Raw genomic sequence first — 22005 nt, 5'->3', positions numbered from 1 at the left:
TTTTTCTAACACAACCCCTTTCATTTAGAGCTCCATCTGAAGTGCCACAGAGTGCCTGATAGTGGCAATGGATAGGACTTATCTCCAAAGAAGACCATTGCTCACTCCTCTTACAATTCCGTAACACAAGTAGTGGCAGGCTGACCTTGGGTTATGTCACCAATTCTGAGGACAGAGAATGGGGTCCTTTTACACAGCACCGTTCTTGGTCCCCTGTGTTTTTGTGACACTTTGTGCAGGTGTTATTTTCTGGCATTTTTGAAATTCTATAGACAACCTGTGGAAAGACTGCTTACAAAAATGCGCTCCTAAGGCAACATATACACGAGCGAGCAAGATATCGGCACAAGAAACTCTGCTTGATATCGCATTCATGAACGTGCAATTTACCCACAGATGAGGGTGTTTTTCAAGCAAAAACGCCTTGCATTGCATCTGTGAAATTCCAAACCCCCCACGTGATAGAGGATCGGGAGTGTTTCCCATTGATTTCAATGGTAAACCTCACAGCACATGGCATACAAGAGCCATGCGATGCATTAAAGTTCCTATTGAAATCAATAGGCGATGCCTTCCGGGGAACGTATAGGACTTGTGTACATTACTCCATTCAAAAGAATGGGGTTCATATTCGCACAAGATTTGTGCATCTTGCAATGCACAAATCTCACACGATTTTCTTGGTTGCGTGAAAGCGGCCTAAGGGTGCATTCAGACAACCGTATATCGGCCGGGTGTTCATGCCGGCCGATATACAGTGTCTCTCTCTGCAGGGGGAGTAGGCTGGAAGGGCCAGGAGCAGTGCTGAGCTCCCGCCCCCTCTCCGCCCCTCTGCACTATTTGCAATGAGAGGAGGCGGGACTAAGTTCCAGTAATTAGCCCCACCTCCCATCATTGCAAATAGTGCAGAGGGGCGGAGAGGGGGTGGAGATGGGGCAGGAGCTCAGAGCACTGCTCCCGGATCTTCCAGCCTCCTCCCCCTGCAGAGAGACGCCGTATATCGGCCGGTGTGAATACGCGGCCGATATACGGTCGGGTGAATAAGCCTTAAAGCTGGATTCACACACAGGGGGGATTTATCAAAGGTAAAATTATGGTGCACACCACATTAATTTATAACTTTTTCCACTTTTGCTCTGATTCGCCACTTTTCCAAAGTGTCAATAAAAGTGAAAAGGTAGTAACACCAGAATGCGACAGGGCCTCCCGCAGCCCAACAGATTTACTACCATTTATGTCAGAAATTGGTGTAAATTGTAGCACAGATCTCCACTATTCTCATATACAAAATGTGTGCATTGTGAGATGCACAAATATGAACCCCATTCTTTGAATGGAGTCCTAAACATGAGCAATTATTTTTTTTCCCAGGAAACAATTGCGGCACGTCCTAGTTTTCAGTGTGCCCTCGTGTCACATCTCCCATCGTTCTCAATAGGGCCGGCGGCATCATCACACCACACGGTGTAATTCCATCCTGTGTAAATGGTTCCTTAAAAATAATGGATTGCACACACATAACGAGCTGGTGATCTGTTTTAAAACACATGTAAAACACATGCCTATAAATTTGGTACACCTTGCATTTTTTTTCTGTACCCGAAGAACAGATCCAAAACGGATGGAAATCATACATGAAAAATCAGACCATTTTTTTCCGATTGTAATCACCTGTGCGAATACAACCTTATGGCAATTCTACCAAGCTGTGTGGAGTCATCCTCTCTGGGCAAAGTAGGTAACATTCAGGAGAGTCTTATAGCTGACCCACAGGCTCCCTGTATACAAGCCCAGTACCAAGCTTACTATATTTGCTGTTCCAGGATTTCGCGCAGTTCCTGACACTTCCTCATCTGCCCTGTATTTATGCCATCTAGAGTATATCAGATCCATCAGCTTCCTCTGCCTGCAGTGGGGAGTGACCACAATAATAGCTTGTGTGAAGTCTCCTGCTCCCCTCCCTCTGCTTGCACACAGTTCAAGCATTGCCTCCTCCGCTGAGGATGTAAGTGTCAGCTCCTCCGCACCCAGCAGCTGCACAAGGACTGGGGCACCTTGTGCCTCACACCTCCCTGCATTCTCCTCCACTGCAATGCTAGGATGGGCTGCCTCTCTAGGCACTCTCCTGCTCCTGCTCCTCTGGTCCTATAAGAAGCGATTCCTTACTAGTTTTTTAGCAGTTGTGGATGAAAAGGGTGAAGATTATAAACTGATCTGCAAACCTTCAGCTTTGGCCAACTACCTGCTAAAACAGTGCAGAAGTTTTGGAAGTTACTCCCATGTCAGGTGGCTGTGGAGGACTTTCCCCACCCTGCAAACTTTGGTTGGGGTGCTTGGACCTGTGGATAATGGGGTGCACTTTGTTAGAGAGTACCTGCAGCTGAGTGATGAGGGGCTGGTGGCTCTGGACTGGGCTGTCAAACCAGGACAACTTCAGAGGAGGAGGAGGACATCCAGTAACTCCACTGTGCCCATCCTGCTGGTCATCCCAAACTCTTTTGGCAAGATCACTAGGAACACCAGTAAGGTAATAATAACAGGGGAATTTCAGGTGCGCTTAGAGGGAAGGGTTAAAGTTGTATTTTATAGACTTTTTTTTTTTTCTACAAGTAGTAGACTAAGTTCTGCTGGTCATTATGCTACAGGTGGAGGAGCATTGTACTGGGGGGCAAAATCTGTTATCCAAGGTAGGCCGAACATATATTAGCTCTGTGTTTTGCAGACTGTAATATGGAGCTAATATTCACATGGCCGTATTCTTCAGTCATTTTTATAAAAAGGCAGTGTGACCTATTTTTTTTTTTTAACAAAGTCCACAACTGCACTGTGGGATGTCAAAAATAGAACATGCTGCAATTTTTATCCTCGCAACACACAAAAATGCGTGAGATTCTCGCCCCTGTGAATAAGTCCTTAGTGTTGTCACACCTGCATGTTTTGTTCAGGTTTTTTCATGCACTGCAGGATTTTGCTGCAGAAAATCTGCCTGCGGCTGCTAATCCCGGGGTTAGCTAGCCATGTGGACGAGACTTGTCAAAAATCTCGTCCACACGGGATGGCCAATCCGTTGCGGCAAAGCCGGTAGAAGCTGGCGCTGCGGCGCACACTTCCCTGCCGCAGCATGTCAATGCTTTTTCTTTTTTTTTCTGTTCCTCTATGGGAGCGCCGGCCGCAACGGAAAAGCATGCCACCAGGCCGCTCCAAAACCTGCGGCTAAGTGCCGCGGGTTTTGAAGCAGCGCTTTCCAGGCGAAAATCTCGCAGTTATTCGGTGCGGCCAAACCGCGAGATTTCTAGCAGGATTCCGCCCTGTGGGAACCCAGCCTAACTAAACCTATACATGTGACAGCACCCATATGATATTTCCTATTATAGGGGTTTTAGCAAAATTGCAAGTTATACGCTTTTCACAGGACGGGATAACTTGCTGATCAGTGTGGGCCTGGCTGCTGAGACAACCATTAATCTCAAGAACGGGGGTCCTGTGCCCAATGTCCACCCTGCGGAGTTACTGCAGCGACCACAGTGAGGAGGAGACTAGTTGGAGCAACCTAGCGATCTATTCACTGTCAATGGGACTGCCGAAATACCCAAGCAGCACCTCAGGTATTTTCGGCACCCCCACTGAAATGAATGAAGCGCTGACTGCGCATGCTTGACCGGCGTTTCATTCACAGTGACGATGGGGGAAAAAAGCAACAGTGACAGAAGAGTGAAACGCTGGGATTCCCGTTGTTGAGATCGTCTTGGGTCTCAGCTATGAGACCCCTGCCGATCAACAAGTGATCCCCTGTTTTGTGGAAAGAAGATAACTTGTAATTTTGGTACAACCCCTTTAATGTCATAAGACTGTTTTGTTTATTTTCCTTTTCAAAATAGAATTTAAGTACACAAAGTTCTTCCAAAATTCCATTCATGCCCTGACAGGCGGAGGCACTCAAGCTGGAACTGGGTGCAAAAGTTACATCATCCACTCGATTGCAACTATACAACCTATACACCCACTATTTATATATGTCACTCCCAGTTCTTTATAACACCTGCATGTCTTATCTCTACTGTCTTGTGGAATATGAGGTCGTGTATTCTGCTCAGACGCTGCTATGGATGGTGGGAATTGTAAAAACGCCATTTGTAGCACAGAGACCCGGTTTGGTATTGCAGTTCTCTCTTCTATTGAAGTAAATGGGAGAGAACTACAATACCAGACTGTGCTCTGCACTACGGATGGCTTTTTTACAGTTTCAGCCAATCCTATCAACTGCATGGCAGTGTTCCCAAGTGTAGGAACCCTGCTGTTCTCATATTGGTGACCTATCTTGTGGATCAATCACCAACAGTCATTCTCCTGGCAAAAACCCTTTAAAGGGATCATGTCCCTCCAGTAGCCAGAATGGAGAGCCGCTAAGGCAAATCCAGATTATCCGTACATCACGTTTGGCCGCCATGTGCATTGGCAATGGCTGCTGGTGAAATGAGTAGCCAGATGTGGCAATAACAGCTGATCCCTGAGGGGTTAGACAGAATTTGGCTTTAAAATGGGAGTGTCTTAGGGCTTCTTGCACGTTTTTTTTAACACAAAAGTCAATAGGACTTCCTAATGTTAAAAACACATTGCGATTTTAATGCGAGGCATTTTAAACATTAGAAAGTCCTATTGACGTTCGCATTTAAAAAACACAGCAAAATTGCGTGAAAAAAATTTGCGAGAAAAACGCCAGTTTGAAGGCACCCTAAGTAAGACAATGACTTTAAAATTAAAAGCTAATGACTACACTGCCCCAGAATTCCTTTCCCATGGACAGAAGAGGCTGTGATATTACTATGTTTTATTGAGGTTTTATGTCCCTTTCCTGAGTTCCCCAAGATAAGGGGAAACAATGTATAAGTATGGGGCTCCACACAGACTTGTTGTGTGCAATGGCTTAGGATGAGTGATAAAAGTCTGATCAGTGGGGGTCTCTCCATTGAGATCCCCACTGATCCCAAGAATAGGGGTCCTTCATCCCCTTTTCCCCTCACTACGGGTTTACTGCAACCCTACAGTGAGGCTTTATTCACAGGGGGCGGTTTATGGTGGCGAATGAAGCCTCACTGATAAAACGCTGGCTGAAAAGCGTGACCATCTGATGCATTGGATTACAAAATGGGAAATTTTGGGAGGCGTAAAATCGGTGCACATTCCAGATGGCCAATTTTACGCTGACCGGAAAAGATAGGTCTGGACCTACCTTTTGCCTTGAATACGTCGGCCGGTCCCATAGACTCTTATGAGAGCTCCCGGAAAAAGGAAGTGGGAGGGAGTTTAGCAGCAGCTCTGCTAAACTCCCTCCCCGTCTCCACCCCTTTCTAGCTCCCAGCAAAGGGAGGGGCCGGGAGATTAGCACACTGGCTCCCGCCCCACCTGACTGTATTTGGGGCTGTGGCATATATATACGCCACATTCGGCTCGTCTGAACAGGTGTTTAAATGGGAGATGCAGCCGCGACTTGGTCGTGGCTGCCTCCCGTTCATTCAATTTTCGGCCATGTACGATCGAAAATCGCATTGCCCGTGTGAAGGAGCACTGAAGCGGAGACTGAATGGAGTGGCAATTGCATGTGCATAGCACCGCTCCATCTATTTTCAATGGCACTGCTGGAGATAGTTTAGCGCTCGTATTTCCATGAGCCCCATTGAAATGAAAGGAGCGGCACCACACTGCTGCTCCATTCAATCTGACTTCACTGTGGATGACTGCAGGAACCCCCACAGTGACGGGACCCCCATTCTCAGGTGGTGAGACCCCCACTGATCAGACTAGGTGATAATTGTTTTAAGTACAACTCCTTTAAATCTCCACGTGCCACACTGAATATTTCATGGAAGTTACTGGATATATGAAGTGCTAATACTTTGTAAGGTACTTTGGGAGAGATTTACCGTAGAGCGTCTGAGAGGATGAGCCTACTTCCATTGACTTCTGTTGAAGAGAGACATGGTGCAGCTGATTTACAAGCTCCCTGGACCCTCCGCTTATTTTGTAGTTTGTCTCAAAATTTGATTGCAAAGTATGGCATTAAAGATAAACATTATATTTATGAAGCCCCCAAACACCAGTGACATCTTTGGGAAAAGTGCCTTGTCGTTCAGATATTTATAGCCATCCATCTTCAGCTGCATGTTATCTACAGTACATCTTAGCCCCATTTATTGGAACGGGTCTGACCTGCAGCACCTTTTGCATCCCATGTACAAGAGTGGCGCGTTTCAGGAAAAAAATAGATTAGGCTTGTTCTTTCTTTTAGATGCCAGACAACCTCTGTAAGAGTTAAACATGCCAGACACTTGTCTGAGAAAGGGTTTATTATAGGGAGGGGTTCATCGCCATTTATCAAATTGATGGCAAGTTAAACTTAATTGCATGTCAATGTGCCATTAAACGTATTCGTAGTTGTAGGAGGTATTGGGAAATATTTTACTAGATTTAAAAAGGGGTTGTCCCGCGCCGAAACAGGTTTTTTTTTTTTTCAATAGCCCCCCCGTTCGGCGCGAGACAAACCCGATGCATGTGTTGAAAAAAAAAACCGGATAGTACTTACCCGAATCCCCGCGCTCCGGTGACTTCTTACTTACCTTGCGAAGATGGCCGCCGGGATCTTCACCCTCGGTGGACCGCAGGTCTTCTGTGCAGTCCATTGCCGATTCCAGCCTCCTGATTGGCTGGAATCGGCACACGTGACGGGGGCGAAGCTACGAGGAGCCGCTCTCCAGCACGAGCAGCCCCATTCAACACGGAGAAGACCGGACTGCGCAAGCGCGGGGTTGTCCCGTGTTTCGCGGGACAACCCCTTTAATAAGACTGAGATGAGTTTAGTGCATTTAAATGATAGGAGCTGGGATGCATAGAGATAAAAGCTTTCTTCTCTCTTTATTCAGTATGTGCCCATCATAACAAGGAGAATACAGACGCAAGTGGGGTTAAACACTTCTGTATGGCCATATTAATGCACTTTGTAATATACATCGTGCATTAAATATTGGCCATACAGAAGTTATTTACTTACCTACAGGGCCCCCCCCCCCCGTGCTGGCGTCCCCGTTTCCATGGCACCGACCAAACTTCTCCTCTGGTCGCAGGAACAGTCGCGCTTGCGCACTGAAGATTCCTCTTCTGAATGGCCCGGGCTCATTAGCTGCGTCCTGGCTCCTCCCTCTTCTCCACGGCATCGCGTAGCTCCGCCTCCGTCACGTGGTGCCGATCAGCCAATGAGGTGGCTGTAATCGGCAGTGGAGCGCAGACTAGAGAAGAACATCCACGGTGCACCATGGGAGAAGACCCGCGGTGCACCGTGGGAGAAGACCAGTGGTGCCATCTTGGAAAGAAGAATCTTCACAGCTGCAGAACGGGGATCTAGGTAAGAGAATTTTTTTTTTAAATAACAAATGGATGCGGTTTTACTGTTTACTAAGTGGGGGTCTGTGCAAAAAAAAAAAAAATTATGTTTCGGCGCGGGACAACCCCTTTAACCCTGAGTGCAAGCACAAGAGCATGGGCACCCCGCTCCTATGGGAGTTACCACATATATGCATTGCTTCTCAGATTATATTAACCTTAATAATATTCAGTATTATATAAAGTTTCAAATATTGCATTTGCTCATTATATTAAACAGTGGAATAATAATAAGGAAATCTGAGAAGCAATGCATATATGTGGTAAGTCCCATAGGAGCTGGGAGCCCATGCTTTTGTGGTTGCACTCAGGGATATGTAAGAGTTAATTACCAGGTGAAAATGTAATAAGATTACTATTTAAGGGTGGATTCAGACGACCGTATATCAGCTCGGTTTTCACGCCGAGCCGATATACGGCGTCTCTCTCTGCAGGGAAGGGGGGGAGGGAGGGTGGAGGATGGAAGAGCCGGAACTGGAACTGAGCTCCAACCCCCTCTATGCCTCCTCTCCGCCCCTCTGCACTATTTGCAATGAAAGGAGGCGTTACGGGGGTGGGGCTAAGTTGTGTGAATTAGCCCCACCCCCGTCCCACCTCTCCCCATTGCAGATAGTGCAGAGGGGCGTAGAGGAGGCAGAGAGGGGACGGGAGCTCAGAGCACTGCTCCTGGCTCTTCCAGGCTCCCCCCCCCCCCTGCAGAGAGAGACGACGTATATCAGCTCGGCGTGAAAACCGAGCTTATATATGTTCGTGTGAATCCAGCCTAAGGGCGAGCACCCACTGGCGTTTGCGTTCTCCGCGGGAAAAAAACGTTTTCGCCGCATTTCCCGCGTTTTTTCCGCGCGTTTTTCGCGGCGTTTTCGCGGCGTTTTCCGTTAATTTCCATTGACATTCATGGGTGCATTAGGAGAAAAATAGGGACACATATGCAACTGACAGTTCCTATGTTAAAAACGCAAACACAACGCAAAAAAAACGCCAGTGGACAGGAACACATGTTATCTCTATGCCTGTGCAGGAAAAACGCAAAACGCAGGTAAAAAAACGCCAGTGGGTGCTCGCCCTAAGGAAGGAAGTAACATATTGTGAATGAGCTGATCAAGACCTGAGGAGGTTGAAACACGTCCTCAGGACGTCTGTATTCTTCTTGTTATGATGGGCACATACTGAATAAAGAGAGAAGAAAGCTTTTATCTCTATGCATCCCAGCTCCTATCATTTAAATGCACTTGTGTCAAGAAACTGCCTAGGATCGAGCGGTATGGATGAGAGACTGCTTTCTTCATGCTGAAAAGAGGACACCACAAGGAATGTAAGACTGGAGCTAACATAACCTGCTACATAGATGAGATCATTACCTTTATTTGAATATTTGAGATGAGTTTAAAAGGACTGCCCAACTGCAAAGTGTTGATGGCCTATCCTCAGGGCAAGTCATCAATAGTAGATGGGGGGGGGGGGGGGGCGTACATTGCTAGGGAACCTCGCCGATCAGCTGTTTTCTGAGTCGGTGCATTGAGCTGATGTGTGCAGCAAGCGGACAGCTCTGTGCCCACTGTAGTGAGCAGGTTTGGTATTACACCCATTTATTTCAACTTGGCTTGCAGTTCCAAATCTGGCCACTACAGTGAGAACAGAGTTGCAGAAAACAGCTCCGTTTGAGTGTACCATCCAGAAAACAGCTGATTGTCGGGGTTCCCAGGTGTCAGACTCCACTGATCTTGAGAATAGGCCATCAATAATTTACAACTGGACTACCCCTTTAAGGTTTGGTTAATAAATCTGAAGAAATATCATAGACAGGTTTCCAATCGAGATACTGACTTTGGGAGGATTATGAGTAGATTAGCTGAAGTCTTTCTTTCACTCTTTATTTGTGGTCATACTATATATAAATGTTTTATGATTTTGCAGCTTTCTACAAGCTCCCACTACATCAGTCAGCACCGACCCGCAGGTGAAGTAAACCGGCCATAACGATGTAAGCCACACGTGTGACTGTCTAACGTGTGAACTAGCAAGCAGTTCACTGACATTAATTTACAATGAAGCTATAATTCTCCGGCTGCATTACCTATTGAGTCTCCCTCTTGTTCTCCCTTCGCAGACATTGATACTTGGCCAGACTGCCTGCAGGGTTGGGGGAGGCTGTCTGAATGGCGGCTATTAAAATTAAAAACTGCAATTAAGTGACTAAGTACAGTCCTGCGTTTACTTTGTTTGAAAAATCAGCTTCAAGATTAAAAGGGTTATATGAGAAAAAAATCTCAGACAAGACCAAAATTGGCTTTTTTTCCTGTAAGATGTAAAAGAGGACTGTTAAAGCCACTTTCTGCTTTTCTCACTTTATAGAATAAATAGTTATGCAACTTTGTAACAAAGTTTTTCAATTGCTCACCCTTGTGAAGATCTCTCTTCTGGAAAGTAAATGAGATCCATACATAATAAAAGGCTCCTTTACACGTGTATATGAACCTCAGCGCAACTTTTTTTATGCACTGAGCAAGGCTTTTTTGCACATGTACCGCTGTATTTTACCGTAATTTTTCTGCCTGCAGGGCATGTTCATTTGCGCACGGCAAGCAGATGTACCACTTAAATTTTCTAATCTACCGTCGCTGGTGGGGTGCCATAAGGTTCAGTATTAGGCCCCATTCTGATCAATATATTTATCAATGACCTGATAGGGGGACTGCACAGTAAAATATCAATATTTGCAGATGATACAAAACTATATGACAATTAATACAACGGAGGACAATGTACGGCTACAAACAGACCTGGATAAGCTGGGGGCTTGGGCAGAAAAATGGCAAATGAAGTTCAATGTGGATAAATGTAAGGTTATGCACATGGGCAGGAGAAACAGATGTCACCAATATACACTAAATGGAGTACCGCTAGGGAGAAGGGAGCTGGAAAAAGACCTGGGGTACTAGTGGACTGTAGCTTTAACTGGAGTAATCAATGCCAGTCAGCAGCTGAAAAAGCTAATAAAGTCTTGGGGCGCATTAAAAGAGGTATAGGGGCGAGGGATAAGAACATTATTCTCCCATTTGTTAAGGCACTTGTCAGGCCCCACATGGAATACTGTGTACAGTTCTGGACACCGGTGCTCAGGAAAGATGTTGCAGTGCTTGTGGGGCTTCAAAGAGAACTGAAATACCCAGAGAGGCTATCAAAATTGGGATTATTCATCCTGGGAAAAAGACAGTTAAGAGGCGAGCATATACCGCGTTTCCCTGAAAATAAGACAGTGTCTTATATTAATTTTTGTTCAAAAAGGTTTAACTTTTTTACATGTATAGCTGTCTGGACACTATTTAAATTGACTTTTTTAATTAACTGCTAGCAGGGCTTAATTTTGGAGTAGGGCTTATATTTCCAGCATCCTCAAAAAGCCTGAAAAATCATTTTGCATCCTCAAAAATTCTGGAAAATCATGCTATGTCTTCTTTTCAGGGTATGTCTTATTTTGAGGGAAACAGGGTAGCTATGTATAAATACATTAGGGGACAATACAAGGATCTCTCCCATGATCTGTTTATACCCAGGACTGCGACGGTAACAAGAGGGCATCCGCTATGTCTAGAAGAAAGCAGGTTTCATCACCAACTTAAAAGGTAGTTCTTTACTGTAAGAGCAGTGAGACTGTGGAACTCTCTGCCTGAGGGCTTATTCCCATGAGTATACATCAGCTGGTGTTTTCACGGTCCACTTCCAAGCAGTTTCCTCCTACCCTCCCACTCACCGACTCTCTGCCTCTCTCCTCCACTCCTGTGTTTGCAATGGGAGGGGCCGGTGGTGGAGCTAAGCTCTGCTCTGTCCCGCCCACTCCCATTGCTGGCTATGGACTGAACTAGATGGCCATTGTCTCCCTTTAGCCTAACATACTATGTTACTATGTACTATCTAATGAGTCCAGATGTGTTCTTTTTCCAATGGCATTGCGCAGTGTTTCATGTATCTCCTAGCACATTGCACGTACATTTGCACCCCACATGACTTCTGTGGAGACCTTTGGAGCACCAATGTGCAGAAAAGTATAGCGTTCTGCGGTTTTGCTTTTTTGTTTTGTGTGACCGAATTGAGCATGCAAAATTCGGTAATGTGGTGCAGATTTTGATATGGATTTTGGTGCAGTTCCGCAGCTGATTTCACCCGTTCATTTGAAGGATTAAACTCTGCTGCAGATGCACATCAAAATCCACATCAAAATCTGCATAAATTCCGCTACATGTGAAGTACCCTAATGGGAATGGTGTCTCCAAACTTGGCCGCTTCGAGTAAGGCCGGCTTCACACGGCCGTGACGGGCTCCGCCGCGTAATTCCACGGCGGAGCCCGTCACGGCGCCCCTCCCTCCCCCCAGAGACCCCAATACTTACCTGCGGATCCGGCGTCCTACGTCCCGCAGGACGCTTCAGCGCGCATGCGCAATAGAGCACATGGCGCGCCATCTGCGTCATATGACACGCCCACAGCGTCACATGACGCGTCGGCCGTCATATGACGCGGCTGCGGTAGGCGGGGAAGCGGTTTTTATGCTATCTTCTGCTGTGCTACAGCGGAAGATACTGCAATGGAAGCCGTCCGCGCGTACACCCGCGGCAAATAGAGCATGCCGCAGGTGAAGACGGGTGATTTTTACGGTGCGGAATTCCGCACCGTAAGCATTGTGCTATTAGGTCCAATAGAACCTAATAGCTGCGGGCAACGCGGCGGAAATCCGTCCGTGGGAAGGAGCCCTAACAGTGCTCCAAAAGTGGCCTCTTACACTAGTACATCCTCTGGCTACTTAGCCTTGCTGTGAGTGCAAACTTCATGTCACCGCGCTCATTCACTTAATTCATTTGATGCTGCTCAGTACCTAACCAGCAGCATGAGAGCCCGACTTCCCTTCTGACCGCGCTGCAGACACAGACGATCAGTCGGGCTGTTCTACAGCAGCGTAAAGTGACTTAGTGCTGGTAGCCGGCAGCGATAAGATGATATGGGGGGGGGGAGGAGGAGCGCACGCTGCCAATATATCAATGTGGCTAAGGGAACCCATGGGCCCCCTTGGCTTAGGAACCAGGTCGCCATTGCTGGAGCGTCGGGGTCACCTCTCTTCATACAGCGGGGGCTTCAGCTGTTTATTACAGCTGACACCTGCGGGCAATAGCTGCAATACCTTCAATTCTGAGAGCTGCATTTAAATACCCCGAATGATGTTTGGGGGTCTCGTACGGCCCCCCCGCGGTGAGATCGGAGGAGCTGTGAAGGTGTCATGGCAGCCGGGGGCCTTCTGAAAGGCCCCAGGGCTGCCTTAGGAGACAGCATATCAAGCCATCCCCGTAGGGTGGCTTGATAGACTGCCTGTCAAATCGCAGTATGACATAATGCAATAGCATTACGTCATACTGCAGGAGCGATCAAAGCATCGCATGTTATAGTCCCCCAGGGGGACTTAAAGGAAAAATGAAAGTGAAATCAATAAAGTTTTATTAATTGTAATAAAAGTTTAAATCTCCTCCCTTTTGCCATATGTGTAATGAAAAAATGTAAATCATAAAAGAAAAATATGTATTTGGTATCGCCGCGTCCGTAAAAGTTTGATCTATCAAAGCAGCACATTATTTACCCCTCACGGTGAACGTTCTCTGAAAAAAATAAATAAAGAACGCCAGAAATCACTTTTTCAGTTACCCTGTCTCCCAGAAAAAACGCAATAAAAAGTAATCAAAAAGTCGTATGTATTCCGAATGGATACTAAGGTAAACTACAGGACATCCCGCAATACGTCGACAGGAAAATAAGTTATTGTGCGCAGAAGATTGGAGAACAAAAAGTAGTACAGTAAAAAAAACTATACAAGTTTGGTATCATAGCAATCGTACCGACCCATAGAATAAAGTTTTCATGTCGTTTTTGTTGCAATTTGTGCGCCGTAGAAACAAGACGCACTGAAAGATGGCGGAATGTTTTGGGTTTTTTTGTTTGTTTTTTTTTTACTCTGCTTAGAATTTTTAAAAACTTTTACCAATTTTTTTCCTGACCTATATCGCACTTGCCCGTCTGAATACCTCCATCTTTTGTTTACATATTGTGACCGCTGTTGGCATTCATCTGTGAACTAAATACATCAGTAACCAAAACGCCTCTTCTGTCCTGCTAGTTTGCTACAATGTATCGCTGTAGATATGTTAGAGTAAACAGTCCATTGGTCACAGGATTGCTAAACTTATTACAATTGTCGCAAAAATGTAAGTTATGGGAAGTTAGGTCTGTGTTTTTGGATTCGCTGACAGTGAGCGGACATCTCGGAGATAGTAAGAATTGAAATAGGTTTTTAGAAACGTCTCGTTCGAGCACAGGTCTGATAAGCCCCATTAAAAACAATGGGACCGTTGTACTGCAGTTAGTGCAGCACTTGGGACGCCGCGGTAAAAAGCGGTGTGTGAGAGTGGCCTTATGGTCTCTGGATACGTTTTATATTTACTTATTCGTTCTGTTTGGTCAATTCTCACAGTGGTCAAGTGGGCTATTGTTTTGATTGCACTTTCTTAAAACTCATTCAATCTGCACCAACACAGCAGATGTGAACAGATTTGCCAAATTTACACAAGCATATAAAAAAATCGCTAGTGTTGCATCTGCAAAAGAAATTCATATAATGTCCATATACTGAGCTTTTGCATGTCATTTTAATTTTCACTTTGCAAAAAAAAAATTTTGGAAGAGGTCCCAATTTTTCTGCCCCAACAACGACCTATTTTTTTCTGCATCTTAAAACAGAATAGTGCATGCTAGGATTTTTTTTTTTTTTTTTTTTATAGCAAACTGCTTGGCTGTGTGGGAAAAAAACCCCGTTGTGTGAGTAATGGGTGCTGTACAGTAATGATAGTGCCAATTCTTCTGTACTGTTGTCTACTAGTAATGAGCGAGCATACTCACTAAGGGCAATTGCTCGAGTGAGCATTGCCCAGAGCGAGTACCTGCCCGCTCAAGAGAAAAAGTTTGGGTGCCGGCGAGGGGGAGCGGTGAGTTCCGGCAGTCAGCGCGGGGAGGGGGGGGGGGGGAGAGAGGGAGAGAGAGATCTCCCCTCCATTCCTCCCCGCTCTCCCCTGCAGCTCCCTGCCCGCCGCCGGCACCCAAACCTTTTCTCTCGAGCGGGCAGGTACTCGCTAAGGGCAATGCTCGCTCGAGTAATTGCCCTTAGCGAGTATGCTCACTCATCACTATTGTCTACCTGTCCCAGGTTGAACTTCTGTATTGGCCACCAGGTGAGGATGACTCCCTGTTTTTATTAGAGTACGGGACTCTGAGAAAGCTCTTATTTCACAGCTTCCAGACTTATTTGCTTATTTTACTTTAGCTCTTTTTTTCCTTAATTTGGGTTGACATTTTGGTGACAGCTCTGGCTACATAGAGCTCAGACGTTGTAGGGCGCTATGTTACTATAGTGCGCATGAGCCCTAATTGGGCGTCGTCTTACATCTCATGTGTTCGTCATGAAAGGGCTTTTGGAGGGGGGATCGGTGTGCGTTCTCCAGCTGACTCGTATTCTGCCAGTACATAGTTATGCATTGGTCCCTGTTGCTGTTTTTGTAACCTTTGTTGCGACACAACTAATAAATTATTGAAAGGCGAGAGGAAGAGGTTGTTTTTCTTTGTCATGGTGCAAAATAATCAGCTATTACTTTGTGTGGTTTATGACATGTGGTTGTGTTGCTGCTCTTTGTAGATTGTCGCTTCCTTTCTATACTGTGAACAGGATTGTTCTGTTTTCAGAGAATGAAAGATACTTAATATTATTAGTTTATTCTAGTTTATTCGCATGTTGCGTGTCGTAAACCATGCTACATAAGATGCCGAACCTTGGGGGTGTCAGCCATGGTATGTGATGGGAACTGCACACTATTGGATATACGGGTTATGTGGCTGCACATAAGCTGTCCATCATGAAGCGCAATGCATCTGTGTGGCTAGAATGTACAATGTTCTATGGAGTGGCAAATCGCACTACTCAATCTTCATATCAGATGGACATACCTGCGTGTGGAGGACGCCCGGGGGACGCCTTTTACTTGAGTGTGTTGTGCCAACAGTTAAGTACAACGGAGGTTCCGTTATGGTCTAGGTATGTTTTACGTGGCATGGTCTTGGTCCATTAGTTATAGTGGCAAGAACCATGAACACGGAGGTGAACCTTGTCATTCTAGACTATAATGTGCTGCAGACAATGTGGCAATACTCTGAGAATGGTCAGCCCTACTTCCAACAGGGCAACGCGCCTTGTCACAAATCTAACCCTGTTTTACGCTGGTTTGAGGACATGGAGGTTCCACGATTGGACTGGCTGCACAGAGTAACAACTTGAATCCTAGTAAACCTCTTTGGGATGAACTGAAACATCGGGTCAAGAAATATAAACTGCATCAATCCTCTTTTAGAGAACTCAGGAGATGTTTCCAGGGTGAATGGAGGGAAATGCCAGCTGAAATGAATCAGACGTTAATAGAAAGTATGCCACGGGGAGTAACCAATATCATTAGGGCCAAAGAAGCCCCACTAAGTATTAACATATGGAAATAAATACTACTTTTGATTTTTGCTCAGGTGCCCAATTACTTTTGGTAGTTTAGTGTATGTAGAAAATATGATATGAATGCTAATCAATTGGAAATTCCATAAAAACATAACGGCTAAGGAAAAGTGGGTTCCTACAAATGGAAGAAACAGTATTGATGACTTATCAAGCACAATCGATGGACAATAATACTAGGTTTACACGTGTCAGATTCACATACTGCAAATCTGACACCCATTTTGCCATAGGAGCCACACAGAAATACGAGGATCTACAGCAGATTCACAAGGGAATTTGGCCTTATGTTATCCAATTGGCGATTTAATCTTCGGGATTTCCTTTCAAAACAAGTAACATGCTACTTAATTCCGGGGTTGCAGTAACCCTACTCACATGCATGAGGTGCCGATTGTTAGATTTGACACAAATTTCAGCATGAAATCGATTCTGAAATCTGTAGCAAATCCAATGTGTGAATACAGCCTATGAGAGCAAGCAGATAAATATGTACCAGTGGAATGGATCACATTATAGACATTGGTGGTCCATTTTTTGCCACTGTTCGGTTCCGTCATAAGACGGATCCATTCAGCCAGGGGATTCCCCTTTCCTGATCCCCGAACGGAACCCCTGAGCTCAGATGTGAAAGAAGCCGAACAACATAGTCTGTAAACCTGAAAAATAGTAATGCATCCATCCTGTTCAGCCTATTATCCTGAAATATTGATCTAGAGGAAGGCAAAAAACCCCAATGAGGTAGAGAAGCCAATTTTCCTCATTTTAGGGAAAAAATTTCTTCCCAATTCCAATCCGGCAATCGGGCAAAAAGTCATGGGAAACTGTTACTAAAACATTGATTTTCAGTGACTAGAAAGCCAGACTTGCACGTAATCAGTTGCAGTGTTGGCCTGGCCCTACAGCTTGTTGTTGTTGGCTCCTAACTTTTTGAATTGGCTTCTAGATCTGGATAAGCTATAAACCAGGATACTTGGACTTACCCTGGGGTGCACATTTGCTGTGTGTGCAAGTTTGGCCCTCGAGGTTCGGGCACGACACACTTCAGACATCACCTGGACAGCTGTCCGTGTCCTCTCCAATATGTGGACTCCCTACACATTGACATGTATTTGCATGTCCTTATTCTCATCTGTGATCTGGAAAAAAAAATAGGATATACCGTGAGTTTTTAAAAAAAATGTTTTTTAACCCTTTCCAATCCACTGTCTGACGTCTAAAGACATTCTGATTGAAGGCTATACAGCTCCGATGTTGGAAGATGTCTAGCAAGGTATTCTTACTGTATGTCACTGGCCGCTCTGTTGTCAGAGGCCTCTCTAGCATGTCCCATACCGCAGTACGGGCTCTAGCCAGCAGATGCCGCTATTGTATAATGGCAGAAAGAGAAAACCCCCTAGGAAACCCTGAATCCAAAATTGGATTGCAAAGGGTTAAAGGAGATGTCTCGAGGAAGCAGTGAATTTTTTTTTTTGCCCAGTCCCCCTAATTAAACATACATTACTAATTACCCCTGTAAATTACTTTCCTAGCTGGTTTCTACTTACCGTTCCAGCGTTTCAGCAACTTATAAAACTTTTTCCCAAGATGGCCACCAGCTCTTTTCGCATCGCTTGCTGTAGCCCGACGTGCGCGCTCCCGAGACGCTACCAGCTGTGTCTCCATGGCAACCAGACGCCCCGCAGCCGCCGACCGGACCCCTGGAGTGAACACGGCCGACCTGTCACCCACCGCCAGGCAGAAGGTAACCGGCGCAGCCCCCCCCCCATCACAGCGGCAGCCCCCCCGGCCCAGCGCTAGTTCCCCCGGCGCAGCGACAGCCCCCCCCCCCGGCCCAGCGACAGCCCCCCCCGGCACAGCGACAGCCCCCCCCCCCTCCCCTCGGGCGCAGCGGCAGCCCCCCCGGCCCATCACTTACCAGGACAGCTGGACGGCGGGACAGCTGGGCGGCTTCTCCGGACAGCTCGGCAGCTCTGCACCTTCCTCTAACAGAGGAAGGTACAGAATGGCCGCAGGAGCGCGCTCCCGAGCAGTGACAGCTCGTCTGCGCATGCGCAGAAGAGCTGTAGCGGGGAGCACACTGAAGCGGCTCGTGCTGAATGGAGAAGACCGGACTGCGCAAGCGCGTCTAAAAAAGCAAGCTGCCGGCGAATTTAGACGGAACCATGGAGACGAGGACGCTAGCAACGGAGCAGGTAAGTGGAATAACTTCTGTATGGCTCATATTTAATGCACGATGTATATTACAAAGTGCATTAATATGGCCATACGGAAGTGTATAACCCCACTTTGTTTCGCGAGACCACCCCTTTAATATTCATGGTCTGTGTTAAAAAACAGCAGTGTGCATAGCCTTGTAAGCTTTAACCCTTTCCAATCCACAGTCTGACCTCTGAAAACATTATGATTTAAGGCTCTACAGCTCTGATGTTGGAAGACATCTGTCGGGGTTCTCTTACTGTATATTGCCAGCCGCTCTGCTGTCGGAGCCTATCCAACGTGTCACCTCATGCAGTACTGGCTTTAGCCAGCAGTTAGCACCATTGTATAACGGCAGAAAAAGAGTAAGCCCCCTAGGAAAACCAGGATACAAATTGGATTGGAAAGGGTTAATGGGTCCATGTGCTGTAACATGGATAGTGCATGGATCCACACACTCTAGTGTTCTGGATACCTTAACAGTGCTGCAGTCAATAACACATTGTAGTGTGTGAAATTGTGGGAGAATACAAAAAGGGTAACTGACTAGCACGAGGAGTACACGTCTCGCTGTGAGCGGTCTACAAATGTCAGTGGGTTTTATTTTCTGATTTGTTTCAAAGCAGGAAGTATTGTGGTAAAGCGGCTCCCTTCACAGTTGTGCGCAACTTGGCATTGATCATAGAATCCTAGAATGGTAGAGTTGGAAGGGACCTCTGGGGTCTTCGGGTCCAACCCCCTGCTCAATGCAGGATTCACTAAATCATCCCAGACATCAACTTGTTTCTGTGGCTAAACTGGGGGGCAAAATGTATTGTAAAAAAATAAGCATTGTATTCCAGGCATTACATGTAGTCAATGAAGGGCCATCGTTGCAAAATGTTTTAATCTGACTTCCAACAAATATTTGGATTAACCAAACAAACTTTTTTTGGTATGCAAAATGTAACGTTGCTGTCCACTTTATTGACAGATGTGCCACTTGGCCCTCACTCACGGGTACCAGGCTGTGTTGTTTAATCGTCGATGTCAAAACGGCTGCCCTCTCAGCACAACAAAGTTACAACCTTACGGTGATCCTAATGACCTGCGAGAAGCCATTCGATACATCCGCCATTGTCAGCCTTCATCTCGACTGTTTGCAGCAGGTGAAGGCACTGGTGCTGGACTACTTTTGTCCTATCTTGGGGAGTGCGGCTCCTCTAGCTACATCACAGCAGCCGGCTGCATCTCTCCTCTCTTTCGTCTTCAAGACTGGTATGAAGCTGGATGTCCGTGGCTGTGGCAAGCAGCTTTACTCTTTTACCAAAAGATGTATTTGAGCAGGTAAGTGAGTTTGATCGAAGTAGATGTAGCGTATTGTCTGCCCTCCAATCATAATGCAGTTAGGAAAAAAAAATTGCTTAAAGGGGCTATCTTACATTGAGAAAAATGTGGCTGGCAGCTGGGGAAGGTACAAAATAGCAAACGAAGCCACTGATCCATTGTCCCCCAGGTCCATCAGGGCTATTCCAGAACCAAAAAGTTGGTTCAGCCGCCTTGTGCCGTTATAACTTCCTGGTTCCAACGTATGGTCCATGTGAAAAAAAAAGAACTCGCTGCACGTCCTATTCTTGTCCGTTTCATGCACAAAAAAAATAAGACTTCCCAACGCATCTCGGTGTGCAGAGACAGGTGTCCATGTGCTGTCCGATTGGGTTGTGTCCGAGTCTCTCTGGTGCAACTTGCATTACGGCTAATGAGCACTTGGCCTAACGCAAGATGCTAGGTTTCTACATAACCCTGAGCTAACTTCTTAAATGTTTCTTTTCAGTGTACCGGAGGAGTATTACCCCTGTAACGGCTGCCTTTCTGCCCCACCAGTCTATTCACTCTGTTCCACCTGGAGGAACAGGCATTCCCAGAAGCCTCAGAATAGTCAGTCTCCAACTATGGCTGCTACTGATCTGCTCCCCTCCCCTGTCCACCTCTGCAGTGTTTATGTATGATCTTTCACACCAACGCAGAGACACAGGCGTACATCTTTACACAGCAGAGGGTGCAGGAGTCCTGGTCAGGATCTCCAGACGAGGTGTTGCAACCCGAGCAGGTAGAGGCAACTGCGTGTGTGCATATATATGAGAGGGAGCCCAGCGTGGGTTGAAGTTAGAAGTTCTACAACAGGGAAAGTTTAAAGTCTGCCATGCGAAGTGGACAATCCTAGCCCCTAGTCGTCACTTGCAGGTTAAGCACTGTGACAAACGCAGGGAGGAAGCCAGCCAAAAATAATTGCAGCTGTGCTGAAGCAGAGGTGGCCATGGATTGGCACAGTGATCCAAGAGAAAAGCTGGCTTTGTATCACAGGGTCAGGTAATGATCATACTTGGCGTAAACTTGATAAATCAAGGGCACCCGGTGTAAGTAGAAATTAGCCACAAAAATATTTGGAAGCTGATGTATTAAAGGGGTTTTCCCATGACTTAAAATTTCTCCACAACCACTCTGTCCTTCTTGGTTACTGATGATCAGGACCTGTGACTGCTGTAGCCAATAAGTGACCACAGGAGTGACCTAATATAGCCAGTGATTGGCTGCTGCAGGCACATGTCATAATCTTCAGTAGCCAAGAAGGACAGAGTGGTTATGAAGCAATTTAAAGTAATGGCAAAACCCCTTTAAGTGTACTGTTGAGCTCACAAGCCAGATCTTGCTTTAGACTTTGCCTTATGTCTTCTTTACATGACGATATTTGCACATGTAAAATATACGCGAGCAAAACGCTGAGAATACAACCCATTGATTTCAATGGGTTCGTTCTCATGAGCGTACAGAAGAAAGTAGGACCTGCTGTATCTTTCTGCCTTTTTTGCAGCAAAGGCCCCCATAGAAGTCTATGGTAGGTGTACAACTACGCAAGGGGAAGGGTAAAACACTGTGCCAAAAAAACAAAACCACATATGGACCTCAATAGGATAAGGGCCTTTTAATCCACGGAAAGGGTGTGAAGTGTCCCTGCATGCACAAAAAGTACAGTACTATCTATGCTCAGACATGCACAAATGTACTTCATCCAACCTCGTTCATGCAGAAATATGTTGCAAAGCAGCGAAAGTTTCTGCGCATGCGCTCGTGTGAAGAAGCCTTGATCCTAAGCTGATTACATTCGGAGGTTGCTAAACTTCAACTGTTGGTATAATCTATAAAATACTATGCATATAATTGATTTGATGACAATCTAGATATAACAAAACTTCTGTAAAATATTCCGAGTTCCGTCTATAAGGATTGTGTTCTCCGCTTTCTGTTAAGCTTGGTTTGTGTTGTAGTTTGTTAACTTCAAAAATTTAAAAAAACATTTTGACCTTGCAACCTAGATAATAACATGAGCATAGAACAATTTCTGCTTTACAAAGAATCTTTCAATGCCAAATCTGTGATGCATAGGAACGTTCTGAGTTGACGCCGTGGATGTATTGTATGACAGTGGCTATACCTGCATGGCTTATCTAGAACCATATTCGTGCTCCTCTTTCCAAAAAATGTATTTAAGGGCAATTTTTCAGACACCCCTAATGGGAAAGGTTAAGACTGGCAGGTGACACTTTGTCAGATTGTAGTCATTAGGGCTTGTTCACGTTAAATCTTTTTCTCCATTGCTTGGCTTTATCTTAGAAGCCGAGCAAATGCAAAAATGGAAGGGTCATATCTAGCACCTGCCAGACTGGAACAGTGCCCGACCTGTCCTACTGGCTGTCATGTATTCCATTCAGCTGCAGTCTGGCATTTTAGTAAATAGTGCTTCATACA

The 22005-nt window shown here is 45.8% G+C and overlaps 1 protein-coding gene across 1 annotated transcript in view; it reads left to right on the top strand.

The window, feature by feature from the left end:
- Positions 1-1977: 1977 nt before the first annotated feature.
- Positions 1978-22005, top strand: part of LOC136625482 (protein ABHD15-like) — a 34826-nt gene continuing 14798 nt past the window's right edge. The window contains exons 1-2 of the mRNA XM_066599685.1: positions 1978-2527; positions 19193-19545. Of these exons, the coding sequence (XP_066455782.1) occupies positions 2093-2527; positions 19193-19545 (788 nt within the window). The 5' untranslated portion in view covers positions 1978-2092. The remainder of the gene's footprint in view (positions 2528-19192; positions 19546-22005) is intronic.

The sequence above is a fragment of the Eleutherodactylus coqui genome, chromosome 4, assembly GCF_035609145.1.
Source record: "Eleutherodactylus coqui strain aEleCoq1 chromosome 4, aEleCoq1.hap1, whole genome shotgun sequence".
NCBI lineage: Eukaryota > Metazoa > Chordata > Amphibia > Anura > Eleutherodactylidae > Eleutherodactylus > Eleutherodactylus coqui.
The sequence above is the reverse complement of the archived record's forward strand: the minus strand, read 5'-3'. Positions and strand labels throughout refer to the sequence as shown.